The sequence below is a fragment of the Chelon labrosus genome (assembly GCF_963514085.1).
Source record: "Chelon labrosus genome assembly, chromosome: 19".
NCBI classification, from domain to species: domain Eukaryota; kingdom Metazoa; phylum Chordata; class Actinopteri; order Mugiliformes; family Mugilidae; genus Chelon; species Chelon labrosus.
Window position 1 is genome coordinate 13,883,526 of NC_140352.1, and position 23,392 is coordinate 13,906,917.

General features: G+C 41.4%; 1 protein-coding gene across 1 annotated transcript in view; it reads left to right on the top strand.

Annotated features, from left to right (window-relative positions):
• srcin1b (SRC kinase signaling inhibitor 1b) overlaps positions 1 to 23,392 on the top strand; it is a gene marked incomplete at its 3' end in the record, with an annotated part of 64,087 nt that overhangs the window by 5,561 nt on the left and 35,134 nt on the right. The window contains exons 2-3 of the mRNA XM_084568041.1: positions 4,994 to 5,020; positions 20,704 to 20,905. Of these exons, the coding sequence (XP_084424167.1) occupies positions 4,994 to 5,020; positions 20,704 to 20,905 (229 nt within the window). The remainder of the gene's footprint in view (positions 1 to 4,993; positions 5,021 to 20,703; positions 20,906 to 23,392) is intronic.

The window sequence follows — 23,392 nt, forward strand, 5'->3', positions numbered from 1 at the left end:
TAACGCCTATTTCCCCGTTGTCAACTTGTAATTATGAAGCCGCCGTGTGGAACTGATTGAAGCGTGACACCAGCTGGAGGTTACAGGGGTTGTTAGCTGCACATATTGAGACATGATTGTGTTAGTGCTGAGACGAAAAAAGTCAGAAAGTAAAACTTGTGAGACGTGAATTCAAGAGGGACGGTTATTGATTGTGAGCTTGTGATGAAAGGACGGAAAACGATCGATCTGCTCAGCCAAAACTGGCCTCAGAATCATTTCCAATAAATCAGAGAGCAGGATGTGACCATGACTGTTATTTTAGTCATCTTATGGTCAGAATTAGTAGAATGAGGTAAAAGATAAAACAAGCTGGAATGTGGACATGTGGACAGCAACATTGGAGACAGAAGAAGAAGACAGCCCTGAATAATTTCTTAGAAGATTTTCACAGATCAGGCATAACATTATGACCACCTTCCTGATATTGTGTAGGTCTCCCTTGTGCCTCCAAAGCAGTTGTGACTCATCAGAGAATGGACACGGGTCTTCTGAGGTTGTCCTGTGGTGTCTGGCAACAGGATGTTGTTATTGGGGGCCTTTGGGTCCTATGGGTTGAGGGGAGGGGTCTCTGTGAATCAGGCTTGTTCCAGTGCATCCCACGGATAATTGATCAGTTTGGGATCTGGTTAATTTGGAGGCCAGGTCAACACCTTGTGCGTTTTTGTGTGTGTGCTAGTGTCAGGCTGCATCCTACTGGGGATGGCTGCTGCCATCAAGGCGTGTCATTGCTATGGGGTGGGGGTGCCTGGTCTGGTCTAGGTGGGTGGTACACGTCTAAGTAACATCCACATGAATACCAGGTTCAGAACACTGAATTGTCACAAGATGGTCAATGTTACTTACTTCTCCTATCAGTGGTCATAATGTTATGGCTGATTGGTGTAATTTCTCTTTGCCACTCTACCATGAAGCTTTGACTGGTGATGAATCTGTTTCATCTCATCTGCTGAAGCTTTTGATTCCTTATAGTCAGTCAAGACACAGTCATAGTCTTGGTGTCCATCTCTCGTCATCTTCAGAGTAGTCGTCGTAAGTGGTGGTAACAGAAAGTTCTCTGCTTGTCTGTTTTCTAAACTTTACCGGCTGATAATGGTATTATAACAGAAAAACTACATGTAAATGTGAATTTACTGTTTTAAAATGACACAGTTTCAGATGCCTAATGTGGCTGTGCAGACTTTAAATGTTTGAGCTGTTGCATTGGCTGAGGCAGACTGAGGCTTGGCAGCTTTGGGTCAGGTACAATGGCTGTGTTTGGGTCGGCAGGCTCGGGCCGAGGCCTTGAAGCCAACACTGAGCTCTGAATCTGGGTCACAGCAGCCCTGAGGCTTCGTTTGTTTCCTCTGTCCTGCCTATTTTCTCCATGAAAGACGGTGAGATGAGTTGCCAAGAGCTCCACCTGAGATTCCAGGAGAGAAAGTAAAAGCTGCTGCTTCCACCTACCCCTTAGTTCAATTTTTTAGCTCTCACAGCGTTGGTGATAAAGTCAGACTCTAAATTAACCCCAAAACTGACCCCAAACAATCCACAGAGTTTGTCTTTTCAATCAGCTTCTGACTGATGAGTCCACGGTGAATAATTAACCTAATGAGCATGTCTTTGGATGGTGGGAGGAAGCCGGAGTACCCGGAGAGAACCCACGCAGACACCACACAGAAAGGCCCAGTCGACCCATGGATTCGAACCCAGGACCTTCTTGCTGTGAGGCATCAGCGCTAACCACCTCTCCACTGTGCCGCCTAGTCAGAAACATTTTTTAATGAAATGCTCTGGCTTTGGGTTGAGTTTTCTATGTTACTGATGCTGATTTTGCATCAGGAGGATTTTTAGAGCTTTAACTTTGAGGGTTCCTTATTTAGTCGTATTCCCAGCGTCAGTTCTGCACACCCACTTTAGCTGAAATGGCTGCAAATCGTTTGTTGTGACAGCCGTTTGTAGATTTAAACTTGTGTTCAAGACTCTGCAGGTCTGAGAGTGACAAGGTAGCACAATCCACCATGGAAGGAGGGTGAACTGGGGAGGTAGCTTTGATATGATTATTATTTTCTGCCTGCAACAAAAAGGAAAAGTTCTGCATCTCAACTAAATCTGTGTTTCCATGGACAGTACAAATAAAATTATCCGATCAGATATGTGCTGCTGTGGAGCTTCAACTCTGCCGGAAATGGAACAGAAGAAGAAGAACCTTATCTTTGACCCTGAATTGATAGAGTAGAAGAAGGCGACCAAGATGCCTCCATGTCTCCAACAATGCTGTCCACATGGATTCCAGCTTGGTTCATCTTCTCAAACACTTGTTTCATATTTCTATCCCTCGTGGAAACACGTCCCCTGATGTTTACCCCACATGGAGAAAACATGCTCAGAAACAATTCCAACCAGAGAGAGAAACCAGTAGATCAAGTGTTTACATGGTTGTTAGGAGATCAGATGATTGAAGGTTTATACCGTCCCTCTACATCTGATTAAAAACTGCTTCTGATCAGTCTGTTCTAATTGAGGTGGTAACACGAGGCATATTTATTTCATTATTAGTGGAATACTAGAGTCCATCCGCTTATAAGTTCAGGATGTAGTCTTTAGTTGTATGTTCCTAGCCTTTGTACATGATGTCAGCTCCAAGCCAAACAAGCTGTGGTGAAGTCTACACATCAGTTACTGTTAACTCAGCCCCTCACAAAGACCTACATTCGTTTTGAGCCTATTCCAGTCGTCGCTGGGTAGAGGGAGGGTACACTCTGGACAGTTACACCCTGAATGTGGGGAGAGATGAGCACGAGAGGAGAGGCTTTCCTCAAAAGTGGCTTTACTGGAGTGCATTAATTGCGAAACAGAAAACTATAGCGACCATTTTACTGCTTTCAGCAATAAATCTTTATATTTCCTCAATAGTAGCTTCACTGAAGTAAGAGAAAATTTCCCTTACCCCACGTAGGAGAAGATATAATAATAATAATAATAATAATAATAATAGACCTTTAATGGTACAACGAGCCTGTTAATCAATTATTGTGTGTGTCTCCTTGCTGCTTTTACCAAGATGGAAAATGGAGATCACATATCTCTGCGTTTGGAGTTCTCTGAACCTGTTATTGTAATTAGAGATTAAATTTTAGTGTGTCTTTGTAAAGCTTTAAAGAGTGTTTAATAGTCTAGAAAACTAGAGGGCGGCAGAGTTGTATAGTGGTTAGCACTTATGCCTCACAGTAAGAAGATGGGTTCGATTCCATCTGGGCCTTTCTGTGTAGAGTTTCCATGTTCTCCCTGTGTCTGCGTGGGTTCTCTCCGGGTACTCCAGCTTCCTCCCACTGTCCAAAGACATGCTGGTTAGGTTAACTGGTGATTCTAAATTGGCCGTATGTGTGCACATGAGTGTGAATGGTTGTCTGTCTCTCTGTGTTAGCCCTGCGATGGACTGGCGACCTGTCCAGGGTGTACCTCTCGCCCAGTGACAGCTGGGATAGGCTCCAGGCCCTCCGCAACCCTCTAGAGGACAAGTGTTTACAGAAAATGAATGAATGAATGAATGATTAAACTGAGCCCAGGCTTTTTAGACATTCTGCTACATGACAAAGTCATTGGACTGAAAGCATGGCACCCTCTGTGGAGGACACTATAAACTCAGTTAAACATCTAATCACAGTTATTATACAGTACAAAGCCGCCTTGTAAGGTCTACACAAGGTCACTCTCTGGAGGGCCGCCTCTCTCAAACTCTTTTCTTTCTCATCGGCCTTAAATATTCAGGGAGCCTGTTTAGGTCTGTTTTCTGATTCAGCTCGCCCAGCTCTCATCAGTGCAGGGTAATGAATGGAAGTTGGTCAGGGAAATAGTGTTGCGTTTTTTTTTTTTTTGTTTTTTTTTACTTACTTCATTCAGGCTGAAAGCATCATTTATGGAGGTGCAGACGGTAATCATTACCTCTCATGGTTCCAGTCTTTCCAGCACATGTTGACGGCAGCTTCCTCCACATCGAACTGAAAATCTGTGGTTGTGCACAGAGTCATAACTCCAACATCAGTAGATCATACTGTTGCAGTACTTTATGCTAATTCACTCGGTCCAGCCACAATTACACCATAGCACCGAATCTGTCTCAGTGCCATTCACAGTGTAAAAAGACGTACGGGCCACCTTTGACATCATCAATGAGCCGTTGCAGCTCTGTTTGATACACGACAATAGTTGTTAATGGAATAAAAACCAATAAAGAAAGAAAAATATGAGAAATGTTACTTCAAATCAACCAAGTATTCAGGGTTGTTCACATACTTTTGGCCATCGGCGGATGAACGTGCCAATTAACAACAATCAGCTGTATCTTTAGAAATCGAAAATGTTGATCTGAGTGTTGGCTTCTTAATCCAGTGTCTTGCCTCTTTAATCCTGCTCCTGGTTCCAGGCCAGCTGGCTCCCTACCCACGGACACTGTGGGGCAGGTTCTTAGAGCTTGGTGCCTGGGCCTCCGTTATTAGCGCGCATGTACTCACTGTAAACATTTGATTAATTGCAGAGAAGCAATTACAAGCAATTAAAGTCCTATTATGACGGCAGTGAAGGACAACGCAAGTTAATCTTGCTATCATCACAATAATTAGCACGTCATTTTCTCAGCTGGCCCGAAGATAAGTCATTTATCGGTTTGTTTGCTTTCCGATTTGTGGTCATTTTGGAGCATTCGCTGCACAAATCTGAAGTACTGTTACACTTTGACAGCATCATTAGTCACACTTTGCGGGATCACTTCCATATCTTCACAGGGGAGCTGAGTGACAAAGCATTTCTCCCCACTCTGGTTCTAACCAGCCGTTTATTTCTTTTTTGCAGCTCAACACATGAGAAAATGTCTCTCTCTCAATCCTTTTTTCCCCCTCTTTTCCCTCCCCTTTCCTTCCCCTTTTCTGTCTCCTTTGCTCTTTGCACCCCCCCCCCCCCCCCAACCTCCCCTTAGCAACAACCAAACTACTGGAGCTTCAAGGTCAGTGCCAATATTGTGTTTGTGTTTCGGCGTAAGTCTGCGCCTCTGTGTGGATTTGTCTCTAATAGGATAACTCCATTGTGTCTTTGCATGCCTGCTTGACTTTCCTCCATCGCGTTTGGTGTTGGTCACATGCTGGCGCACACTTTTGTCTTTAACTCTTTTAACTGTTGTGCTGTTTGCTGTGACATTTCTGCCTCAGCGTGTGAACAAAATAGTCGGCGGCAGGCGAGGAAAACCCTCCACGAGTCGTGTTCTGCTGGTTGATTTCTGAATACGTAATGTTATTATCAGCAACAATAGGCTTGTTTTGTCTCTGTGTAGTCCAGTTCTTCCTGAAAGCTGCTGGTTACAGCTGCTGATTTCAACCACTGCAGGACTGCGTGTTTTGAGTGATTCAAATAGGATGTTGGCAGCGGCTGTGAAGTCTGAGTTTTGTAAGCAGGATGCAGAATGTGAATGTCCTCTTCTTGTGGTGAGGCCAGGCAACAAACACAAATATGGTAGCTGGCATGGAGGAGATGGACTCAACACTTCAGGTTGCATTGTCAATACTTTACAGACATAGTGACATGAAAGGGTTTTACGGTCTTCCAAAGATGTTTTTTTCATTTATGTAAAAATCTACTTGGTACAAAAGTTTTCATCTCAAATCAAAATTCATCTATTCTTAGAAGAAAATGTCCTCTTAATGACTTCCTCTGTAGGGGCGTAATGTTTGGTATGAGCCTCAGTTTTGATGTCTCTGTTCGGTATGTTTTTGGTACACCAGAGAAAACAATAGAAGAAGCAGAAATTTAAAATTATTTTAAAAAAAAAGATGCCGACGTTTCCCATTGTTGCAAGACTGCCCTCGGCCAGTAATAAAGATTCACCCCTTTGTAGCTGACAGTTGGTCTCTCGTGGGCATTGCAGGCTCTGGTTTCCTTGGAAATCCTCTTGTAGTTTTTTTCCTACACTGAGATCCAAAGAAAAGAAACAAGAAGAACACGAAAACGTCGCTAGTATATGTAACATGTGTGGACTAGGCGGTGACATTTCAAGTACGCCGCTGTTCCAATCCTGTGTGCTCCTGTCCTCCCGAGTCAAACTTGTCCAAACTACCAAGTATGGAAGCATTTCAATCTCTAGCATTCGATTACACAAACTCTACAAACATTGCTGATTTACTGACTTCATATTTGATTTAATTCAGTGCAATCCATTTGTTTTATTATTAAAAGATTCATGTGGGCTCTCAGCATTTTGTCCCTCCCTTGAGGTTGTGACAATCAGTCGTTCCCATTGGTCATAGTTTCAAAATTGGGACCAGTTCAACTCATAGACTGTAGTAAAAGTGGACGCCATGACAGCTGCTCAAAACTGAGGCTGCCAAAATAAGTAAAGCTCCCCCTGGTGGCTGGCTGCAGTATAGGTCATAAGCTCCACCCCCTCTAAACACTAAAGTACACACGTCGAATACATTTTTTTCATTCGTTGATACACAGGATAAGATGTTAATGCTGATATATGTTCAAATGTCCATTTTTATTTTTAACCCTAACCCTTTTTATTTGAGACGTTTAGTTTTAGTTAGTTATTTGACATTATAGAAACAGGATGTCACTTCATGATAAGTGACAGTTGCCATATCAACCGTTTCGTAAAGCAGTCCCGTATGAATGTTAGAGTTGGAGGAAAAAATAAAATAAAATAAGTACAGTGTATAATCCAACATTTCTTTGTAACTGGCGGAGGTAGAGCACAGCACAGTATTGATCAAATGATACGAGCACGAACGCGAGTGAGTCTGGTGGAAGTATGGGCAGGTCATCGCTGGCTCCATTCTCGGACTGTGCTGTGCAGACTCTGGCTCCAAACTTCCCCCGGGATGCTAGCGTCAGTTTGAGAGTCAAATTTAAAGACCCATCTATTTTCTTTGGCCTATAATGTCCATTAATTTCTCCCCTTGTTTGTTTATTTATCTTATTTCTATTTCTTTTCAGTATTATATTAACTGGCATCTTTAACTTTACTGTACATCTTTCTCTAGTAGTATTAGTTTCAGTAACCATATGTTCTTTTATCTACAATCATAATCTGTTTATTATTATTATTATTATTATTATTATTTTGTATTTTCATTTATTTATGTTTTATTTACTTTTTTTTGTCATTTATATTTTTGTTTTTATTACTGTATATATTTTATTTCTGTGAGCACCTTGGGTCAATTACATTGCGTTTAAGTGTGCTATATAAATAAACGTGACTTGACTTGACTTGACTTGACATATTGGATGTATTGCACACATTTACTGATCCCTTGACATCTGTGTCCAAGCTTGGACCCAGTGGACAGCATGGATTATTTTCATCACAATTCAGACACCTTATAGCTGTAAAGTTTCACATTTGACAGCTCATGGCCCTCAGGGTAGTTTTACGTGGGTTATTATTTAATTAGCCGATGATCAGCTCTGAGTAGTCCCGAGAGTCGTAATGGAGACGGCTTTGAAAGTGTTTTCATGCCCTCTTATTCCTTTCAGTAATGCCAGTGTGATCTGGACTCCCACTTTACTCAGAGATGGAGGATGTGGAAGATATGGGTATTTGAAATCACAAGCCAGACTTGAGCCCACGCTGTTACAACCACACAGTCTTCCTCTGAGAGGGCGCTCTTATTAAATCCTATCATCAAAATGAAACCAGACCCAGAATTTCTACCAGACGCTGGCGAGACTGGTATGTCAACAGAGTGAACGGCACAATTTAATCTGAAAGCAGGGCCATTAGTGGTCACTGGGCAGCTTCATGCCATCCTCCTCATTAGTTTGAAGCTACTGTACGAGCTGGTTTAAAGTTTCCAAACTGAGGAACTTCCATTCTGTGAAAAATACAATGCAGAGATAAAGTTTACATGCATCATCTTTGGACCAGATTCATCACAGTCAGACAGGGACATGCGGTCAGGGGAGGCAGGTGAGCCAGTGCCTCATGAAAAGTAATGATGATAAAATAAATGACACTATTGATTAATGAAATTATACTATTTGACACAACATTGGTCTGTGATATAAATGTAAATTCAGTATGATTTCCGTCATTTCGATCATTTTTGTCGTCAAAATCGCTGAATTTATGGATTTCCTGTGTAAGTGGTAAATGATGGAAGATATTTTGTTGAACAGTCTGAATTATAAATGGATCAAATCATCAGAATATAAAGATTTAACAACTCAGAAGTACTGTTGGCTATATAATATATATTTGATTAAGGTAACGATTTGGTTTTAAATTCAAATCTTTTGATTTGTCTTGTTTGTTTTTTCACACTGTGTACTCTGGTGTGAATGAACTGTGGAACTGCGACTGAGATGATTCAGGGGGGCCAACTGCTGAGCAGAATCCATGTTTGTTGTATTATGATTATGTTGAAAATAATTAGAAACAGAAAACTTTGTGTTTTTAGCCATGCCGGTTTTGGATTAATTAATTTGACCTGCTTCTTGTAAGATTCAAACATTATTTAGTATCTAACCAATCAACTAAAACTGGATGTTACTGAGAAAACATGACAAAGATGACACATAGCTAGGTGTGATTTTGGTCTAAAATATAAATGTTACATTTCTCTTTCAGCTTGACAAGCTCAATTCTAAAGGCTATAAAGCATTAATAGGTCCAGACTTGAATATATTATGCTTATTGAACAGACCCTTTTCACCCGTGCTTCAGTGTGGCCTGTGGGAGATCGTGCTGTTGTGTATATGCTAACCTAAGCACTTCCTGCAGCTTACAGCATCTTAACCATAAAATTACGTGATAATCTGAAAGACTGCTGACGTAGTGAACAGAAACTCTGCTGAAGGATTTTCTGAAATGGAACAATAGAAAAGCTGCTGCTTTAGAATTAAACAGGGCGTTAGATGTTTGCAATATTTTACATTTAAATGTTGACGGTTAAAGCTGGGAGGACAAAACCAAGAGCAACAATAAATGCGTCCTAATAACAACCACTGTGTACTAAGACTGGGTGTATCTTCTTCCGCTAAGCCATAGAGCTGAACTCTTTAAAAACATCAGTTGGCTGCACTGGTTTTTCCTTCATTACCACAAACATACACATTGTAGTTTATATATAAAATAATCCAAACACTGCTGTAAGGACGATTCTGGTTTATTGCAACCTGACATCTCTGTGGGCAATGTTAAATTTGCACTTTGTTGTAGAGGTTAATGAAAACAGGAATTAATGTAAAACAGCATACTGTATATCAGTGCAAATATTAACCTCCAGCAGCAGTTTTGTTAACTGCATTATTGATTTCCATCCAAACTAACAGCAATGTGGCAACAGGAGACGACTGATACAGTTGACTGACATATGAGGCAAAAAAAAATTTTCCCCGAACCTAAAGGAAAGACGTTCCACCACTTTGGCTCCTACAAAATTCCCATTGCTGATACCGGGTTTGGAGCATCAAGTGAACCCAGATGGAGCGATGGCATCATAGAAGTTATGCGTTGCTATAAATTAATCTAAAAAACAAACTTAAAAAATATTCCTTCCAGGTACGTTGCATCAACGTTTGTTGCCTTTAGATTAATCATGTGATTAATCGCGATTAATTATTTTAATCTATTGATAGCCCTAGTAGAGTAAAGTGAGTTGAAACCATATTTGTTCATATCACATGTATAAGGAGCAAATATGGATTCGTCCTCACTTGAACATAGTCCTAAATAAATGGATCCTGTTGAAAAATCTCCCTTCCAGGTACATTTAAAACAGATACATAAATTAACTAATTATTAACTAAATCATGTGATTAATCGCGATAAAAACCTACAATATTTTTTTCACAAATTTACTGTATAAATAAATACTTATGGAAATCCCTATAAATAACTAATACATCCTGCTGTATATTCTCGTTGCTGAAAAGCCTCTGACAAACGTCTGGTGCAGAAGAAACCGATATAACTCGGACCACAGACCCTCATCGATCGACCTGCCTTGACTAACTATCACTGACAGGAAATGAAATTAGAAATTAGTGCTGAACTTATAACATTTAATTACATATGTGTATAAAAGTATAAAATCAGCCTTTGTCATTTGAACACATACACAACCTGTCATGTGTTTTCTGTCATATACACTAGCAGCAGCTCAGCCTATTAGCTGGTTACGCACATACTGTCTCTTCCTCCCCGTGTGTTGCTGGTCTGCAGCTCATACAGGATTGGTTATCTCTCCTCATCCTCTCGGGGAGTCGGGGAGTCTCGCCTCCTCTTCTGATGCAATAGAAACCCCTGCAGCAGTCAGCGTTTGCTGTGTGTATCTGTGTGTTTAATAGTCCTTTGATGTTTCACTGCTTTTTTTTTTTCCTTTTTTTTTTTCCAGCTCGCTAAATGCATAAACACACACAAACATGCGTGGTGCTCCTACTGCAAGGACACATCACAGATTAGCATACAGTGGCGTTCCCTTACATGCAGGCATGCTCACTTTAATGCACACATGGACCGGCTGTGGTCATGGAAACTGTGAATGTGTCTATGTGTGTGTTATAGACACATTTCAAGACTCACTGTCACGTGTTCTCCGGCAAACACTGGAGATTGTCAGCTTGTCCACGGGGGTGAACATGATTCAAACAGCAGCCTACAACCGCTGCTGATGCTGTCAAAGACACAATGGAGCAGAGTGCTGCATAATTCTCTCCTTCTCATCGCTCCCAGCCTCACTTAGGCAAATATTAATGCTCCATTTTACGTCTCTTACGCTCTAGTCTTTCTGTCTGGAGTGGCCAAAGTAATCACAGCCTATTGTCTTCTTTCTACGCCTCAGTGTTTAATGTGGAGCAGTGTACCGTTCTGTGGGCTTGGATAGGGACAAGGGGATCCCACTGAAGCGGTCTCCACATATTCAGCAGCCATCTTTATTTCAGAGGGAATTATAATAGAGTCTATTTCTAGTGGGATTTGTTAAAGTCACCATAGTGACAAAGCAGAGGAAATAGTTAAATAAATGCATGCGCGACTTCATTATTACATCAGATATTCTACATTACAGATATTCTTGTGTCAGAATGATTTTCTTGGAATCTGGCAAATATTGCTCCACTTTACATGAAAACTAGGGCTGTTAAAGTTTAAGCACTAAAAACATGTTAACGCAGATTCCTTCGCCAGGCTAGTAACAATGTGGGAAGCAAGCAGAATCTGAAGTGTGGTCGTAATGAATCATTTTAAAACTCATTTTTTTTAAAAAACTCATGATGGTCCACGGTGCTCAGATAACGTGTATGACTGTCACTGTCACTCATCTGTCCATCAACATATAAAGCCCCACCCACTGTTTAAACTAGTCTAGTCTTATTGCGACTGAAGAAATAAATCAAGTACAACACGACAATCATATAAAACTCCGCAGTAACCACTTGTGAATAAAACAGTTGTACTCTTGAATCAATTAAAATAAATAATAAAAAAAATTAATCCATACAGGTCTGCATCACCACCTTGCCTGAAAACTGTCCACTGAATGAATGAAATGTCACTCCCTCTCCAAACAGCAGTGCTGAAACTGCTACTTTCCAGCAGTCTTAAATAGGATTCAGTCATGAAGACAATTGTCTACGAAACAAAACCTCCAGAAGGACGTTTTCTGAAAGCATTGCACTCTCCTGAGGGCCTGGAAGCTTTACAAGACTCTCATATAGATAATGTGACCAGGGCGGTTCCTGTACAGAGAGGCATCCCCAGATATCTGTCCCAGAGAGCTAGCTCAACTCTAACCCATTCAGACAACGGCATCTGCGGCCCTTGTGCTGTTTGGCTGTTGATATGATGCTCACTGGAAAATAGCTATTCCCCAGTCGGACTGGGAGAATAACAGGCGTGTTCTCACTACCAAAAGGCTTAGGAGGCTGATGGCTGCAGAGCTCCTAGACCGGTTTGCAGACTGGCACTATGCAGAGTCTAGTGGCCAGAATCACTTATTGACACTTCACTGCCATCTGCCAAGACAGCAAGGTTCGATTAGCTGGCTGCACGTTATAAAGACTGGGCTCGGTGGAAAGCCTTAGCTGGATGAGAAGTTCCCAGAAGTTTATGTGAGAGAGAATGATACCTAATATTAACACATTTAGAAATATATTTCAGTTACAAAACAGTTTTACTTGGTTACGTAAGAGGTTTTCATCAAACTAATGTTGTCATTGGTTCCAGAGATTTGCAGCATTTCTGCAATATTTTCCCTCTAGTTTCTCATCTTTCACGTGTCTTTGCTTTTCAGCTCTTCTCTGTCGTCTGTATTTTTTTTTTTTTTTTAAATCCAATCAGCTTTCAGCTCTGATGGTGCTCTCAGATTTGGAGCTTCTGTCATGTTTTGGATCCCACTCACACGTGGACTAATCTCCATTGAGCGATCTCGTGGGATTTGTCGATCGCAGCAAGATTTCTAATGAGACGATAGTACATTTAAAAAAAATCTGTGCCACAATTTTATGTATTAATAATGAATCTTTCAAATCAAGATCAATTTGAAATGTAAAAACAGATATTTATAACTGAAGGATAGATGTATTTTCACTGTGGGATTCAGAACACATCCAGTCTCTCGATGTCAAGGTCAAAGTCAGACACAGCGTTTAAAATCTCAAAATATCAACCCTGACTCTGGTGCAGCAGGGAGTATCCGAGCAGGGAAGTGGACGAGCGAATGTTTGTCCCTCCCCACTTAAAAACATGTGCCTTTGGGCAAGGCAATTAACCCCCAGCTGCTCCTGTGGAGGCACACTGTGGGACACGGAGGAAGGCTGCTCTTTCACCGGCCTCTCCTCCCTCAGGCGGACGTAGCGACGCGAGGTCTGTCGACTTGCATCGTTCACAAAAGGCTGCATCGTAAACGCACAGAATGTTAGAACGTGCTGGTCAGGGACTCGGATGCTCTCAGTTATACGTCTCACGGGAAAGGAATGTCTCAGTATGTGGTGGTAATGCCCGTGAAATCTCAGAGTCCAGGGGTGTGGCAGCTGTGCACAGCTGTCACATCCATCAAGACCCTGTGAATGAGCTGGTGGGAAAGCTGAGTGTGAAACACGGAGAGCTGTCTGAGCCATGCATTCAAGATTTCCTGTGTGTGAGGAGCTAATGAAGCCGAATGACTGAGGCTCTTTTCAGTTTGAGACAAGATGCTCGAAGCAGAGGTAAGCATCAGCTATACGTGATTAATGTAAATCTGCAGCTTCTTTACAAAAGCATCCACTGCTGTTTTTTGATGAGCTCAGTGAGATGTTGTTCAAGTTTGAAGTGGATGGAGAGCTGGTGTAATTTGCATCATGATGTTAATTTATCACCTAGTTTGACCTTTTTTTTTTTGGCTTTTTTAAAGTAGAAGCATGTGGCATAATTAACTCTTAGCTTAATGTCTGAATTGTTTGGATTCCCATAGAAATAGCTGCACTTTGTGATATTGTTGAACTTAATTTTTCTTTTACCTTCAGATATCAAATTTTATTTGATATTTATTAAATCAGCTATCTATAACTTTTTTGTTGGTAGGATCTCCCTTTGTCACACATTCAGCTTGTTCATGAACGTAACAGTATAACAAAGAAATGGCAGCAAAGCAAATATTTTATCATCTGTCTCTTCTCTGCTTTAGTCAAAGACAAGAAGTTGCATGTCCTTTGCTTGAGGTGCGTTAACCCTTTCTCCCTCTGTTGGTTCTTGTAGCAGGACCCGTTTTATCTGCTCTCAAAACACCACATGCCGCCATTCTGTCACTGTTGCCATGTTAAAAGTGCATTTAATAAAGAGGCTGTCTGGTACTTCTGCGATTGAGATAAATGTTGTATTGTTGTGCTTCATTTTCTGTTTGGTAGAGGTTTAAAAGCGGGTTTAATAACGGCAGTGCCACTGACTCACTGTTGTGAGGCCTTTATTTACTTCTGTAATTTACCGTTTTATTCAGGCAAGACGTACGCTTTTCAGATAGCACTCTGAGCTTGTGATGAGACACAAAGATTTTTTGAATCTTAAATGAATTTGGGGATTTTGTTTTTTCCCAGGGGAAGAGTTTAAAGGGTTAAACCCCAAAAAGGCTCGCAGTGAGACTCAGTTCTTAGAGTACGAGTCTGGTAACATACCACAGAGAGGGAAAAAATACATTTGCCTGCATTTGGATAGTCCTCCTACCATTCAGAGCCATTTTGTTTTAAATTCAACCTGTTTTAGAAGGCCAACTAGTATTTTCATGACATGTTTCTCCTATTTCTTATTGCCTAGCAGTGGTACATTTTTTATTTAAACAAATTTTAACAAACAATCCAAATTTTGTTATTATTCTTGTTTGCCATCATTTGGATAGTCCTCCAACCAATCAAAGCCACTGTTGCTCTTCTGTCCATCATCACTTGAAGCCCCGCTCAAAATGATTTGATTTGCCCGCAAGATCTTTGCCGGAGCGCAATCATTTCCCAACGGAGGGACTCCAGACCAACTGGCCTGCAGCTTCATGTTTTGTCTTGAGTTCACGTAGACAGAAAGATATTGCAACATATACATCATGCTATATTTGCTATGTATAATGCACAACAAATACTTTCTGAAGAGGAGTCGGCTGCTGTGTGCATAAACCATCCTCGGAAAGTCAAAGTACTGAGTAAATATAGTCAAGGAAATGTCTGTGTTTTCCTGCATGAGAGATTCCATGAATTTCATGAGTTCATGACGGCCTTGACCGTTAAAGCCTGGCCAAATGATTTGATTGGCCTGGCAGGTCTTTGCTGGAGTATAATCAGTTCCCAAAGGAAAGATTCCAGACCAGCTTTCCATGACAAAAAAAAAGAATTGTGGACAGGGAAGTTGGTCTGGTGTCCAGGCTGCATAGAGCTTGGATTTCTAATGGGCAAAATGGATTAAAACTGTATGGGAAATGAATCTTCAAAAAACGTGATTCTTAAACATTTTCAGACTCTGACAGTGGAGAAAGGTCTTACATGTTGAAGCTTGGTGTATCAGGGAAGCTTTGAGGGAATTTCTTCATAATTAACACAAGGATTTGGTGGTCACTGTTTTTGGCCTTAATTCAGTTTTGTAGACCCACTGTCTGAAAAACCACTGCATTAGCACTGCAATTCACTTAACCATGCTCTACAGTAGCAGTCCCTGGGCCTTGGTTCAAGCTGATGTTTTGAATGTTCCCATAAAGTCAGGAAATGTCAACTAATAACTGATAAAAGGGTATGAAATATATTGTAAGCCTGTGATGTGAGGCAACATCACAGTCGGCCTCTTCTTCCGATAGCTCTTTGATGTTGGTTTGGTGTGTCTGTACCTTAAAGCATAGATGGGATGGATGCAAACTATGGTCCTAGTGTAAAAGATGATTGCTTTGTTTGCCCACCATCCACCCCAACAACCTTCCACTGTACTTAATAATAATAAATCAGGCACTTGTTTTACAAAAAATAAACCCCCAAATTTGCCACCCAAACGTAATTTAGCCTCCCAGCTAATAGTAGCTCTTCCCAGCTTCCTAGCCCCTGAGCCAATAGTAGTTCTTCCTAACTTCATAGCCTCCCAGATAATAGTAGCTCCTTGTAGCTTCCTAGCCTCCCAGCTAATAGTTCTTCCTGCCGTCCCAGCCTCCCAGATAATAGTAGCTCTTCCTAGCTCCCTAGCCTCCCAGTGAATAGTAGCTCTTCCTAGCTTCCTATTCTCCCAGCTAATAGTAGCTCCTCGTAGCTTCCTAGCCTCTAAACAACTAGCCTCCTAGCCAATAGTAGCTCTTCCAGTTTACTCTTTTGAATGATGAATACTGATTACTGCCTCCTGCTGGTATGAAGAGTTCTGTACCAATTGGCTGTTGGCTGTAGTCTTTGTGGTGCGTTCAAGCATAACTTCATGGTCTAGACACAGGAGACGTGACATCGCCCTTTATTGCACATAGTAATTTCATGACAGTTTGGTGTGTCCGTACCTTAAGATGTCAAATGGAGACACATTTCCACCACAGTTGCTCAAAGGTGACATCCTCAAAGATATCCAGTTTACAGTGATATAAAACTTGACAACATTTGGCTTTTGCACAATAAATGATTAGACACGGTTGATTTAAACCATTGTTGATGACTTTTGTTTTGTAGTTACCTTCTAATTTTATGGCACATGCCACATTTTCCGCCATATCTTCATACTCCAGGAGACACAGCCAGATGTTAGAAGCCGCAAAGTAAAAATGCATGCTCTCTTTTCTCTTCCGTTTAAAGTGACGGTGCAGCTTTGTTGGCTGGAGGTTGTTGTGATTACCAGCAGCTCTGACAGGATTAGAGCGTCCTCCCTGCTCACCGTGTTTGAGGAAGGAATAAATTCTGGTATGCAGCCAGCTGTTTGTTAATTGTTCTGGAAAAAAAGATAAATGACTGGTTTAGTACAGGCTTGTGATGTTAGGTTATGTGATGATAATTTAAATTATATCCACTTACACAGAAAATAAAACACTCTGATTAATCTGTGAAATGATAATCAGCATGTTGAAAACCTAGAATTTTACATTGAAAGTTGGCAGGAAATGATGATATTGTAGTTACAGCTCCATGTGGATTTTGTGTCAGTATAGTGCTGATTTAGTGAGATGGGAACCTGCTGGCTTACTCAAGGATATTCATAAAAACCATAAACTCACGCTGCAGGTGCTCCTACAGCAACAAGCTTAAAAACATACATTAAACCTCCTGAATGGAAACAGTTTTATTCTGTAGCAGCTTGTAGGAGGAAGAACTCAAATTGTTATCCAGCTCTTGTCTTCCTTCAGTGATTGCTGTTCAATTGTGAAACCACAGGAAGCCACGTGTTGGCGTTCACAGCCGTCCTGATCTTCATGAAATTCATGGAATCTCTCATGCAGGAAAACACAGACATTTTCATGACTCTGTTTATTCAGTACTTAAGCTGTTTTCTGCACGCAGCATCTAAATCCACTGCAGAGATCATATTAGCTTTGTTGAGTCTGTTAGATGTCCGACCCTTGAACTGCAGACCAAAGCAGTGACTGTTGTGCTTAATACACTGCAAATAATTAGCTGAATTATTATTAACTCGATTTTTCACTGATTAGTTGTTTGGTGGTTGGCAAAGGCGAAAAAACACTTGTCCCAGTGGCTTCTTCAAGAAAACTCAAACAAGTCCAGCTAATTTCAACCAATCAGAGCCATTTTGTTGAGAACAAATTCAACTTCAGACCTACTCTCCACCCCAAGTATTTGTGGTCCCAGACTAACCATGACCTGGATGAGACACAGGAGACATGATGGTGTAGAGCAGCATTGGTTTGGTGTTGCGCTGTAGTTCTACAAAGCAAATCATAAGATCAGTTTGAATTCTTTTAGAAGCATACAGCAAGCATTTAAGTTAGATATACAGTATCTAGGGCTGAAACTACCCATTGTTTTCATTATTTATTTAGCTCATTATTAAATGAATAGTTTTGTTTGTTAAATGTAAAATTGTCCAAATGTCTTTTAAACTTTCTTTTTAATAAAACAGATATTCACTTTTATATATGGTGCTACAAATAGTCCCAAATTGTTCCATTAATAAAATATTAAACAAATCACTTAAACTAATTTTCACTTTAACAAGAGAAAAACATCTTTGTAGATCTTAGAGTGACTGACCTTTTATTTTGTTCCTAGTCGATTTCTAAAATCCAAAAGAACGGTGAAACACATAAAAGTCCCATCAAGATTTAACAGCTGTAGTATTGGACTGTAGATTCTTACATTCTTTAATAAAAGACTTACCACTTCTGGGATCATGTCTGAACTTCCACCAACCAGGACGTCTTCTCACATTAGTAGTCATTTCTCCAGTCGAGTCCTCTGATCTGTGTGTCAGTATTCAGGCAAAATCCCTGAGGATGTACACTTGGAAATCTAGTGTTCAGTGCTGTCAAATAAGGACGGAAAGAATTTCTCCATTTGATCTCTTTAGTATTAAATTAAAAATGAAGATCTGTTTAAAGACATGAAAACAGCACTTATCGATTCCACTTGGTTTCTTGGAAACATGTGATTCATTTTTTATTTAGATGTTTGAGTTTTATTATGAAACGTAGTTTTCCTCCAGTCTAACAAATCAGTTTCACTCATTCTTCTGTCATGAAAAGGCATCTCACATTCCATGAACAAAATACGAAATAAATTATTTTTAACAAGAGTTTCCTGCTTTGGATTATAACTACATGCAAAGAGACCTAAAAACACAGATCACATTGTGACATAATATCATTTTGGTCTCAGTTTGCTACCAAAACAACCCTCACACCATCAAGGCATGAACTCCTCTAGAGGTCTGAAGGTGTGCTGTGGTGCCACTAAGACGTTAGGCAGCAGATCATTTAAGACCTGCTTTAAGTTGAGAGGTGGGGCCTCCATGGATCTGACTAGTTTTTCCAGAACATCACACTGATGCTGGATTAGTTTGAGATCTGGGGAATTTGTAGGCCAAGTCAACACCTTGAACTCGTTGATGTTGTTCCTCAAACCATTCCTGAACCAGGTAGCACTATCCTGCTGTATGGAAATAATGTTTCCATGAAAGGGTGGACATGGTCTGCAGCAATGATTAGGTGGTTGGAACGAGTCAAAGTAACATCCTCTTGGATGGAAGGACCTGAGGTCTCCCAGCAGAACGTTGACCAAAGCATCACACTGTCTCCACCGACTTGGCTTCTTCCGATGCATCCTGGTGCCATGTGTTTACCATATAAGCAACACACATGCCCCCGTAATGTAACAGAAAACCTTGTTCAATAGACCAGACCAGCCTTCTTCCATTGATCCATGGTCCAGTTCTGATGCTTAACCATTGTAGGAGCTTTCATCAGTGGACAGGGGTCAGCATGGACACACTGATTGGTCTGTAGCTACACAGCCCCATACAAAACAAACTGTAATCCACTGTGTGTTCTGACTCCTTTCTGTCAGAGCCAGCATTAACTTATTCAGCAGTTTGAGCTACAGCGGCTCGTCTGTTGGCTCAGACCACATGGGTCAGCCTTCTCAATGATCTTTGGCCATGGTCCATCATCCTGTTTTTTCTTTATCCTCTTACCACTTTTGATAGGTACTGACCACTGCAGACCAGGAACACCTCACAAGAGCTGCAGTTCTAGTCAAAGTCATTCAAATTCTTCCATTTGTCCATTTTCTTCTGCTTCCAATATGAACTTTGAGGGAAAATGCTCACTTGCTGCCTGATACATCCCAGCATCTGTTATGTTGTGTCCACTAAGGTCCTATTGGAAGGTTTATTGACTGTAACCATTGATAATAAAACATGCAGCCAAGATTAAACTGAGTTAGCTGCCTTTGCCATAAATCTGAAAGAAAATGGGAACCTTATACATCTTTTTAGCTCCTCTTCCTCACTGCTTTCTTTCTCCATTTTCTAGCCCTTTTCTGCTGTTTTTCTTCTTCACAGTTCACTAAACAAAACTTCATAATTCCTGGTCGCTTCGTTCTTTTCTCCTCAGCGGTTTGGTTCTTGTGTAGTTGATGACAGACGGTGTTCAACGTCTGGCTGACAAACACCCTGAGACCGAAAACCTCCAAACATATGAGAGGCAGAACACATAATCCATCAGGCTGTACTTCCTGTTCAGACATCTCTGGGTGCCTGTGTGTGATTTCTCCATCTTTAAAGGACTCTCAAAACCCGGCTGAAATAAAACAAAGCAAAGCCCAGAGAGAGGATTTAGCGCAGCAGACTGTATTTGGTATCTCTTTGACGTGATCATTCCTACATGTTTGCGCACACATGCATGGCTGAGCGTCATGGTTGCACGCTCCTAGCTTCTTGTGGCCTCAAGAAATCAAACAGCACCCATACAGTGTTTGCAAAGACCACAGATGCATGAGGCGATCAGAGCTTGGCTAAACGCGGCACTGTGGGGAGCTCATTACTATATTCTTTGGGCTGGAAAATATCTGTCAGCAAGGATTCATTAAAAGTCGACCTTCTGCAGCAGCTCCTTGGTTGTGCTGTTAATGAGAGGTCCTTCACAGTTTCAGCTCCCCGGTGGTTTAGATTGGACAGGTGAGATATCAGTGCTAATCTGCATTAAAGATAGAGGCTGTCAAGACTAAGTTTGGCTTTGTTGTGGTCATTAGCACTGAAGCGCTTGTGTTTGCTCGGCCCTTTAGGGAAGAGCTACACCCAGATCCCTGTCGTAACAGAATAACATCCACTCATTTCCCTCTGCAGCAGTTTTCTTCTGATTATTTCTACTCTTTACTCTCCTCCTTTAAAAAAATAAATCTTATGAAACACAGTTTGAACAGTTTTTGCTGTCAATGTTAAAGCAGGTGGACAAGTCTGAGGGCTCAGATTGACTGGGTTTATTGAACCCGGTTGGCTGTGTTGGTCTAATTTTACCTTCAGGTTTCATCTCTCGGTTTGTTGAGTGCAAGCTGAGGATGTAAAGGTTCCTTTGTCTGAGGTAAACTGTTTGTTCTGTTTGCGCCTCCGTTCTAAAAGCTGCTTTTCAATCACTCTTTTGTTTCTTTGCATTGATTTCTCCATGCATGATTTATTTGTTATCGTCTTGCATGACTGTGCATCAGCTCTGCTGTGTTCCTGCTGCTTTTTGTTTTCCTCTTCTGACTTTACCACGCTGTGTCTCGTAGACTCGGACGCCTCGTGTGACGCGACTCAGCCCGACACAGCCGGCTCTTGCTGACCAGGCCAGCAGGGTTTCCTTTGCGTCAGCAGAAAATCTGGAGACCATGTCCGAGCCCGACATCCCCATCGGCTTTAACCGGATGAACCGGCTTCGCCAGAGCCTGCCGCTGGCCCGCTCGTCCAGCCAGGCCAAGCTGAGGGCGCCAGGTCAGACCAGAATAAATATGCTACACTAGACATCAGTATCATTATGGCAACAACTGAAGAAAAACAGCTTGTACATGCACATAATGTAACATAAACTGCCTGAAAAGCTGGTTGTATCTTTTATACCACATTGATCTGAACAATCTGGTGAAGAATGACCTGAAAAAGATTATATTTATTATTTATGACCACATTAATTGTGGAGTTGGCACGTTCTCCATGTGCCTGTGTGGGTTTTTTTTCTCCACATAGAGAAGTTAGGTGATTCTAAATTGGCCGTAGGTCTGTAGGTGAATGTGAACTGTTGTTTTTCTGTGTTAGTCCAGTGATAGACTGGCAGTTTGATGAATAGATGAATTTATGGACACATCTAGTTTTTCAGTGATAAGTAGCCCAAGATAAATTAATTTAGTTCAACTTCAGTTCTTATAGATAATGTAGGTCTCATTTTGCTACCAAAACAACACTGACGCCATCAATGCATGGACTCCTTTAGGGCTCTGAAGGTCTGCTGTGGTGCCACCAAGATGTTAGGCGGCAGATCTTTTAAGACCTGTTGTAAGTTGAGAGGTAGGGCCTCTGGCTAGTTTTTCCGGTTTGGTTTGAAATCTGGGGAATTTGGAGGCCGAGTCATCACCTTGAACTTGTTGATGATGTTCTTCAAACCATTCCTGAACCAGGGAGCACTATCCTGCTGTATGGAAGTAGTGTTTCCATGAAAGGGTGGACATGGTCTGCAGCAATGCTTAGGTAGTTGGAACAAGTAAAGTGACATCCACATGAATGGAAGGACCCCAGATCTTCCAGCAGAACGTTGACCAAAGCATCACACTGCCTCCACCAACTAGCCCAAGATAAATTAATTTAGTTCAACTTCAGTCTTATAGATAATGTAGCAGTGCTGACCGTGTTTCAGAAACTCAGTACTTGGAAGCAAGGTTCACAACACCCTGACAACCCATAAAGTCACTCAGATCACCCACAACAGGACTGTGTAACTAACCTACAGCAAGAAAGAAGAATCATTCAAAACTTTCATGAATTAAATTCAAGCCTTTGAGACCTGCAGATAAACAGATTATTACACTCAGATTACAGGTGTCCAGGATAATGTGATCTGCCTTCAAATGGTACTTGTGAGCTCATGGATACGACACAGGAAGACTTTTGCTCAAGTAGTTTGGTCTTAAAGTGGTCACATCACTGTAAGTCGTGAGAACATAGTTGCTAGGTTACTGGTTTTGACCAGTGTTGCCAGGTACAGCTGATGGTTTTCCAGCCCAAAACCACCCAAAATATTAGGTGGACATTTTGTTTAGAACTTTAACCTCCCAGATCGGTTACACAAGAGTAGCCTGTCATAAAAGGCAATGTCAAAGTCAAATCATAGAAATTATTGAGCAGTAAACTGTAGTGGGTCAATCAACACAACTACTCACATCTGGCAACTAGGAAGCTATTTGATGATGTCATGTAGTCCACTGATGGACACCCCCCAACTGGATGTGAAACCACTCACTCTGGCAACACTGTTGATGCCACTGATGCTAAGTTGGCGCAATAAGAAGGTGAGGCTGTTGGGAATAATTAACATTTTCCTCCTACAGTAAAATTACAAAACTCTGCATTTATTTTTCAGGTTTTTGTACGTGCAAATGTAGCCAATGAGATCAAGAGAAAAGTCTGATTTGCCTACTCCCATGTGTTTTTGTAAATGAACTCTTACTGATATCAGATGTCCGTGAGACGAAAAGGACTCTCTCGTTAGCAGCACGTGCTTGTGTCAACAAGACATGAGAGTCAGTGGAGGCTGTTGTGTTGTCAGAGCAGCTCTGTTATGTCTTGTAGTCTGAGCTCGGCATAAGCCTGACAGAGTCATGGCTGTAGACTCTTGTTCATCAGCACAGCTTAGCTATATTTATGAGAACTATTCTGCATTGCTGACACTACAGCTAGCACACCTGCAGAGACAAACTCCTCCACCAGACGTCAGATCCTTTTGCACAGTTAAACATATTTTAGAGTTCGACACTGCTTTCTGAGTCGCACTGTTTTTAATATTTGTATTTTATAACCCTTTTCATTACTTCAATCATATAGAGATCCGTCTGCATGACTGAGATCTTGCTCTGATTCGAGCTGGCTGCTCTTCATCAATAATGAAGGCACACGCCCAGATTAACAGACGCTCATTGTCACCGTCTTCTGTCCGCCTCGATTAATGAGAAGCCTATTGACAGCATCACTTTTAGCTGACTTGTCAGGAGTCAATCATACACACTGGCACTGAGGACGTTAATGCAAACGATTAATCCCTTGTTGATGTGTTTGACGGACAGCAGTAAACAAGATGCACATTAGCAGCCTCCTCCTCCTACAGGAAATCACTGATCTGAGCTGACTGAAAGCGCCAAGTGTTAATGTATCAAACCCGCTGCAGCCCTCTGAGTGTCAAGTCTGAGTCAGACTGCCTATAGGAGCGCTGAA